This window comes from Hibiscus syriacus, unplaced genomic scaffold (assembly GCF_006381635.1).
Source record: "Hibiscus syriacus cultivar Baekdansim isolate YM2019G1 unplaced genomic scaffold, ASM638163v2 tig00110328_pilon, whole genome shotgun sequence".
NCBI classification, from domain to species: domain Eukaryota; kingdom Viridiplantae; phylum Streptophyta; class Magnoliopsida; order Malvales; family Malvaceae; genus Hibiscus; species Hibiscus syriacus.
The window spans coordinates 3,354,192-3,363,093 of NW_024062685.1; the positions used below are offsets into that span (position 1 = coordinate 3,354,192).

At 37.8% G+C, this 8,902-nt stretch overlaps 1 protein-coding gene across 1 annotated transcript; it reads right to left on the reverse strand.

Moving 5' to 3' along the window:
• Positions 1-2,037: 2,037 nt before the first annotated feature.
• Positions 2,038-5,402, reverse strand: LOC120118491 (FT-interacting protein 7-like). The gene has a single exon (XM_039138519.1). It carries the CDS (start codon positions 5,298-5,300, stop codon positions 2,259-2,261), a length of 3,042 nt encoding a protein of 1,013 aa, XP_038994450.1. The 5' UTR covers positions 5,301-5,402; the 3' UTR covers positions 2,038-2,258.
• Between the last annotated feature and the right edge of the window lie 3,500 nt (positions 5,403-8,902).

An 8,902-nucleotide genomic window follows, 5' to 3' on the forward strand; every position in this document is an offset into this window, starting at 1 on the left:
AATTGGATTAAGAGTAATACACTCTTAATTTAAAATTGTTTTAAGTGGGTTGTCATAACGCATTTGAGGTCCGCTTTTAATGATTTTAAAATAAAAGTGTATCACATTAGTGACGCCTAAAAATTGATCCATCACTTTAAAATTTGGGAATGAAAGAAAAAGAAATGTTCGGCTATTTAAATTTATCGAGAAAAGGTTGTTATAGCTTTTGAGATCTGGTCTCGATATTTGTAAATAATCAAACATTCTTTATCTTTCTAAAATGACTTGGTAATTTTAATTTAATTTATTTGTGTGCTTTTGAATATTATTAAATTTACATCTTTGTTTTATGGGATCAAAAATCAAATTAAGTTCGAATTTGTAAAGTTCATTGCAAAGACGTTAATTAATCGACTAGGTACCGATTTAGGGCGTTGTGGGGGTGTTAATCATTCCTCACTCGTAACCGACTCCCGAACTCGATTTTGGTAACGCAGACTTTAACTTGTTGTTTTAATTAAAATTAATTTTTATTTACAATAACAAAAATGTTTTTGGGTGCCCAATCACACCCTAATCAAAGATTGGTGGCGACTCTTCGAACCATATTTTTCTATTGTAAACGAAATCCCAAATTTTTCGAAACGAGAGATTTTTTAAATTGCATTTATTTTTTTTAAAAATCAATTGAAAGAGATAAATTAAAAATTGACGGGGTTTTCAAAATCCTATCTTTTGAGGAGAAAATTGTTTCGACATAAAATATTAAATAAAATAATCAATCAGAATGATAATTGTGTCGTGATAATCCATTACCTTAGAAGCAAATTCGTCCCGTTGTGTGTAATCACTACAATGGACGAACAATCCCTTGAGGTTAGAACGACTCTCCAAGAATTCGTATACTCGAAAATTAGAGTGAACTTGGATGATACTGCTCTTCTCCCAACTCAAACGAACACTCTAAAGAGAAAGAGTATTTCAAAGCAAATGTTTGCTTGGGATGTCTTTTTATGTGAATGAAATTACCCACTATTTATAGGCTAAATAGTGAGGAAAAATAGTAACTTCCAAATCATAATTTAATTCAATTAAATATAGAATTAAAATACCGTTAGAAATTTAGTATTACCAACAAAAAGTCCCAAGTGCTACAGTGAAGAATAGGAGCCGTGATTTTGAAGCCTTTTCACCGTACAATGGAATGGAAGACAAAGTTGAAAGAATTTGGATTACTCTGAAATTGCAACTGATGGAATTCATTTGGTAAGACGATCTGTTACCGGTAAAATTAACTTTTGCACAACTTCTGTATGCTTCCTTTTCATCCTGTGCTGCGGCAGTAGTTGGGCAACTAAATTTCAGCTTAAACTAGATTTATTGTCTGATGTTTGTGGATTGAAACCCTGCTTTGCGATGGGTTATTAATGTGTTTGTAGTCCTGGTGTCTTGCTCTCTGATGAACTTGATTTCTTGTTTTTTGTTAGAAAAGAACTGCCCCTTGCATGCCAGTTCATTGTTTAGTTGATTTACTCTGCATTCAATTTTTCTTCCTTTTTTCCTTCTATGTTTGAAATGCAATATGAGGATTTCTTTTTTACTTCTATTTTGAAAGTCAGCAACTGTTGTCAATCATCTCTATTTGACTCTATTAAACAACAATTTGAAGCTAGTTTGATTGTCCCAAGGTCGGCCACACGAAGGGATATGTGCAGGTTCTCATAATTGGACTAGACATTTACGGTGAAAATATATAACATTTACAGTAACATTTTTAACTGATCACATCATTTTTTTAATCGTATTCTAATCGCCTTACAACAACAACTCCCACCACACAGGTGCCAATGAGATTGAGAGATTTGTAGAACCATTGTTCAACTTATTTTTGTTATATAAACATTTTTATCATATAAATATAATAAAGTAGTTGTAAAACATGCCGGCACTAGCCTACGATTCATTTTACCTTTTTACTCCTTTTCAGCTCCCTTGTGCACATACTTGATTACATTCTTGGAGCGCACAGACCAAAGCAAAATTTTGAATAGCAGCTGAAAATAATTGTGGGGTTCCATAGATGAATCTGAAGAAAGCTTAGAAATCGCAAATCTGAAGCTAGAGAAGTGAGATTCTGTAATGGGGTAATGGGGTAATGGATTGCTTTTCTCTCCCCCCATCTTCTGGTATGATCTCAGTTGCAAGTTATTTACCGAATCCCCTTTATTCACTTGCTGACTAAACGAATAATAATATGATGGAAATTCCCTAATTTCTCATATTAGCATGTCTGACTTGGCTGGTAATCTTTTGAAGAAGTTGACAGGCACCGATGGCAGCTTGCTCCTGAAGCGAGGATGGCGCAGCCAGTAGAGACCAAACAGAACGGCCACCACTTGGAATGGAGTAACATAAATGAACACTGCCCAGATCAAGGACAAGATGATGAAGATTGCTGTTGCTCTTGGATCACGCCAGCTTAGTATTGCCTGTGCCCTTTCCCCTTGGCTTGCTAGATCTCCGACCACCGTCTGTACCCTACCGCCAACGCTGCGCAGCCTATCGTACCTCATTCGTACAATATCCGATGGTCTGGATGTCGGAAATGTGTCGAATTCTTCATCTAGCTCATCAGGGTGTGTATTATCTGCTTGCGAAAGCTGTGCATCCATATGCGGGGGATGTCTCGGTCTGAACCGGTAGTTCCATATCCCGATCACAAACAGGTATAGGAATATTGTGGGCAATATTAATTCAGGGTAGCAAACAAGTATCAAGAACAAAATATGCACTAGACATGTTGTGATTGGGTTTCTCCAGTAGCAGATATCGTTGAACCACTTGCAAACAGCATTAACCCCTGAAAGAGCCGACATTATTCGGTGGAAATTCGCTTTGCTTCTCCTGAGACTCCACATGTGGTAATCCACATCCAACATGTATTCGACCACCTCGCGCCTCAGTGGCGGCTCTGCTCTTTGCAATCTTGCCGCCACAATCTGCATTGCTTGGTGGCGTAGCCAGTCTATGTTCATAACTGGTATAGGATTGACATAGTGCATCTTGGGAAGCAATGGCCTTCCATATTGAGCCACCATGTTAACCCAAGCAGTGCAAGTGAACCTTAATGCCAATTGAAGCTCCCCTTGCTTCTTCAATCCAGAAGGTGTAAGAACCAGTAAAGGATAATAATGTGTATAAACACGATCGATTTCTAGAGTCGATAGCCGAATTCTCACCTTCCCGATTTTTTGATCCCTTGCATCATCTTTGCTTCCATTAGTGTGTGCATTGTCAAACACTCCAATAGTGATCACTGTACAGGGATCATGGACCTCCCAAGTATACTGCTCGTTCCATCTCAGAGTTAGAGTATCAAGAAGCGTTCTTGTCCTCACCCATTTGTTCCCGTACTTTGCCACGCAATATGCATCAGTCAACTTACCTTCCTTCATCTTCATAGGTAGCAAATTCTTTGCACTCAAAATCCCGAGTTCAAGAATCCCGATGCTTGACTTCCTGAGGTGTTTCGACGATGGCTGAAGATCACTGCTAAAATGTGTAGACTCATCAAGAACATGGTACCCTGCCTCGAGATAAAACCGCAACAATATCTTGCTTGAGAATTTTTCTTTCTGCTTTTCACTCTCCTCTTTTGCCTTTGAAGGCTTGAGCAGATTAAGCCACCGAGGATCTGGTGGTTTACCTGTTTCCAATCTCTGAGGAACCTGTCGAAGTGGAATCATTGCTCTCCCTAAAATCTCATCTTTACCAGGTCCAATCCTATCCTCAGCCGATACGATTATGTAATCTTCGAAAGGCTCAGAGGCAATAAACATAAGCTGATCATCCCAAACTGGATGAATGGTTCGCTGTTGAACCTTGGTCGGTCTAATCTGATTCCCAACCACTACCTTAACATATGGATCCGGAAGCCGGCCTTTGTCGTGAGGGACGAGGTCTTGAGCTTCCATGACATGAACTCGAAGGTAGTACAGCTTGGGGGAGAAGTAAACCTTGGACCGCGTGTTAGCCAAGTTCGAGTGGCTAATGTTGTGAGCATCCGAATGCCATGCCTCGTGGAAGGAATCATCAGCTTGCGTTCCCAGCCAAACTGCCAACATAATTTCACCTCTATTTTTGACACCTCCCTTATCTGCCAATCTGTACCATTGGGGTGCCAGTGGACTATCTGGTGGAAACCGAAGTGGGATTTCCATAACATCAAACACAACTTTCCCAACGAAATCATCCTTAGCAAAATCCTTGTCTTTCACAACAACTTCAAGCAAGTTTGATTGGACACTTTCCTTCGAGAAAGCAAAGATTTGATGCCATACAGGGTTCTGATTCTTCTCCAAGTGTTTTGTTCGCCCTTTGTAGTTCCCAAGCCTCACTTCCACGTAAGGATCAAGGCTCCCTGAACTATCCATAACAGGAAGATCCTTTGCCTTAACCACGTTTACATACAGGTAGTGCATCTGCTCTACCAAATCATAAGTAGTAGATGTCTTGTCACCGCCTCGATACCGCAAACGCGCGGCCACTGGCGGGCTAGTTTCCACCAACATGTATTCCGGATTCTGCCTTGGCATCTGCATGTGCATTACGCTAGTAGCCGGCGCAGCTGCTTTAGCAAAATCTGCTCTAATCTCCACCACTGGCGGCTTTTCCTTCATTGGAGGCGGAGCGCCAGCCCCAGTCCCTATAGAGTGAAAAGTCCTCACTTCTTTTGCTTTCTTCTTTTTCTTTTTCTCCTTTTCTTCTACCTCGATCTTTTCATGACAACTGTTAGTGTTGATCTCCTCAAACGGAGTTTTCTCGAATTCGGGTTCTTCAAAACGTCCGGTTTCTTCATTTTCAGCAACAACACTCGGAGGAACCGCACGTTGTTGTACTACCGGCTCTTGAGGAACTCCGCCATGCACGGCGTAAAGTTTCAATTCAACCTCACCTTTGATGTTGGAAAAAAGGCCACGTTTATCGAGCGGATAGTGTTGCACACTGGAATTAGACTCCGAAAACGGAACCGAACCGCCTGAAATCTTGACATGGCCGAGGAAGTTGAGGTGGTGACCACGGTTGCCTTGTCTGTCGTTGTAAACAGTGACATCAATGGTCTTGCAATCAAGATCCGTGGGATTATTTACATCGAAAACAAGCTTTTGATTCCAATAAGGGTTAAGAACTTTGTGCTTGGTCTCAGTCCTCTGACGTTGGCCATCGAATCCGACTTCCACAAAGGGGCTTGAAGAGCCCTGCTCGTCTTTAGGCATCAAATCAAAGGCCCCAACCACTTCAACAACAAGCTTACTCATGGTTTAAATTTGGGTTGCAAGAATTATGGAAATGAAGGGAACGAGGAGAGTAGAAGCAAAGGAGGAGATGATGAGATGTTCATGTTGTGCGTGCAAGGACAGAAACACGTGTTGAAGGGAGCGAGGTGGGTCACATAACAGGCAGATTTCCTAGTGACCACATTTGTTTCTTAATCATTTGCTTATGACAGTATATGCACTTTTTTCATCATCTTCAGATAATGTTTAGGTTTGGTGGTAGAGAAGAAACCTTATTTTTCTTCTCTCTCTCTCTCTCTCTCTCTCTCTCTCTCTCTTATTTTTATAATTAACTCGGGTGTGTGTCGGTATTACAGAACCGTGGCTGTCATTGATGAAAATTGATAACCAATAAATGAATTATCTTATGTATTCATTTTTTTATTAATTCGCTACTTTATTTTATTTTAATTTTAAAATTTTATATACAATTTAGATATTTATGTTATCTATATATTTAGATATAGATTTATATAAATTTTTTATTTATATAATATATTCATTTTCTATATTTATTTTGTAGTTTTAAAATATTTTATTATAAATAAAATTAGAATATTTAAAATTAATATAACTTGTGAGGTACAACCATTATTAGAAAATAATCGAATTAGAGGTGTAGCTATGAGCGTTATAGTTGGTCTAACAAGAGGAATAGAAGTGATTGACACAGGAGCTCCTCTAAGTGCTCCAGTAGGCGGATTGACCCTAGGGCGAATTTTTAACGAGCTTGGGAAGCCAGTTGATAATTTAGGTCCCGTAGAAACTCTCACAACATCCCCTATTCATAAACCTGCGCCCGCTTTCATACAATTATATATAAAATTATCTATTTTTGAAACAGAAATTAAGGAACAATTATAAATAGAAAACTTTAACTTTCTTAAATTTAAATAGAAATTTTTAATAAAATTTTATTTTTTAATAAAAATAGAAATATAAAAATAAAAATTCTAATTTAATTATCTAATTATATAAATAATAATTTAAAATATTATAAATAATAATTTAATATATTGTAATATACAATATATATATATATTTTATAAATTCCATAAAAAAATTGATTCTAAATTGCATCCAATAGGATTTGAACCCATACCAATTGTTTAGAAGACCTATGTACTAAGGTTTGAAGACCTATGTACTATCTATTAGACAATAAATGCTTTTCATTACAATTTTTTTACGTTTTGACTTTCTTTGTTAATTTGTTTTCTCTTCTCTTGTTTGGAAAAACTAAAGAACATGTGAATTTTTTTAGGAATTAAGTATTTATTAATTCAATTCAACGATGCATTCTACGGTGGTAAATTTAAAAATAATTTTCAGGTTGAGCATGTCATAAAATTTTTAAATGAGATGAGTATAAATAAAATTTCATGGTGAATATCATATGTGAAATAGGTAACTAATAAAAAGAACTCATATTTCAGGGTAGAAACTAAAAATTTCAAAGTGAGTATTATCAATAAAATAGATAATTAATCAAAGAAAATTCGAATTTTAAGATAGACACTTACCAACCGTGACTCCACTACCGGTGATATATTATTTTTTAGCTAAGATTAAAAAAAATGGTTACGCATGAGCTAACTCACTTTTGATTGTCTTTTGCGTTAGAAGATTCCAATCCACACCTACAGTATGCTTCCCATCCCAAAATTAAAATGGGTGAATTATAATTCGTAGATATCATTGAAAATTTAAAAACACATATCATTTTTTTATGAAACAAGAGGAATAAAATACACGAATTAAAACGCTGGTGTCAAAACACAGCCAACAGCTTCTTGTTGCACAAAATCGACGACCTCCATTGGCGGAGTAGTGAAAACCATATGGACTTCGCCCCTCGCTGTAGCTAACTTCGCTAACGTATCAGCCACCTGGTTTGCATCCCGGTGAATATGCTTCAAAACCACATTCCAATCTCGATGTATCAACTCCTTAACACAATCAAGAAGTGTGATGATCGAAGCTCTTCTATAACTTTCCTGCAACATTCGAACAGCCTCCAAACAATCGGTTTCTACCATTACTTGCCTCTCCCCAAGATTCCAAGCATGAGAAAATCCTTCATGGATACCCCACAATTCCGCTTCAACAATAGAACAAATACCGATCGCTTTAGAGAAACCAATCATCCAACCACCATTCGAGGATCTAATGATACCCCTACATGTAGCAAATCCGTCACCTATTTTTCGTGAAGCATCAATATTAACCTTACACCAATTGAAAGGAGGCGGAATCCAAGTATCAAACGTATTTAACAAAAGATGAGAAGATTGAGCTAATGATAAAGCTGAATCTAATGCACTACTAGCTTCACGGCTTAGTCGCCTACCACGCACTAGCACAAAATCATTCTCAATGTACTCCAGGTCAAAAATCCTCCTATTCCGGTCTTTCCAAATTAACCACAGAATCGATCCAAATAATAAATCTCAATCCCCTTCTTTTCTCGCATAAAACCCCGGGGAAGCGATATTAATCTGTAACCATTCTCTAAGATCTCTTGTGAAAAAATCATCTAATTTTTCAGTTTTAATTAAAGATGCCCAAATTACCATGAAAGCTTGACATTGGTGAAATAGATGATCCGTTGTTTTACCTGAACGCCCGCAAATTCCACAGCATGAATGATATACCATATGACGTCTTACTCTTTCTGTATTCGTAAGTAATCGATCCTTCGCTAGTAGCCATAAGAAGATCTTTATCCTCTGTAACCCTCGGTACTTCGCTATTACTGCCCATACCTTATGCATATCGTCATCTTAACATTCATGCTTCAGCTCGTAAGCTGATTTAATTAAGAAGTGTCGATCAACACTCCATTTCCAACCCAGCGTATCTCTTCTACAATTCTGCTGAGGAGGCATCATTGCAGCCAGTCTATGCACATTATCACTTGGTACTCTATCGATAATATCCTCCCATTGCCATTACCCATGCCCTTTGACCATAGCAACTACTGAGCTATTCGGAAGATTGGCTCTCTCAGCTTGATTCACAATATATTTTTCCAAAGGCCCCACATCGCTATGTCAATCATCCTACCAAAAATTCACAATACGCCCATTACCAATATTCCAAGCCAAGCTTTGTCGAACATCTTGCCATACGTGAGCGATGCCCCTCCAAAGATGCGAGCTGCCTATAAGATTAATGGATTCGAGGATCAAATCCACCCATTTATACTTAGTTCTTAGTACTCTAGCCCACAATTGGTCGGGATTAACTACTAATTTATAAGCTATCTTCATAAGAAATGCATCATTTTGAGTGCTTAATTTCTTCATGCCAAGACCACCTTTGATTATTGGATTGCAAACAGTCTCCCACTTAACAAGAGATACTCCTCCTTTGGATTCAGTACAACCCTAAATAAAACCCCAAATTAATCTTTCGATCTCATCAAAAATCCCTTTCGGAAGCTTAGTAGATTGCATGGAATAAAAGGGAATCGACGATAGTACTGCTTTTGCCAATGTGATCCTTCCTGCCAAGGATAACGATTTTGCCTTCCACCCTGTGAGTTTATCCCGAACTCTCGAAACAATATAACTATACAATGC

Excerpts from the sequence above, each read along its gene's own strand:
- LOC120118491 (XM_039138519.1), bottom strand. The coding sequence starts at position 5,300 with ATGAGTAAGCTTGTTGTTGAAGTGGTTGGGGCCTTTGATTTGATGCCT.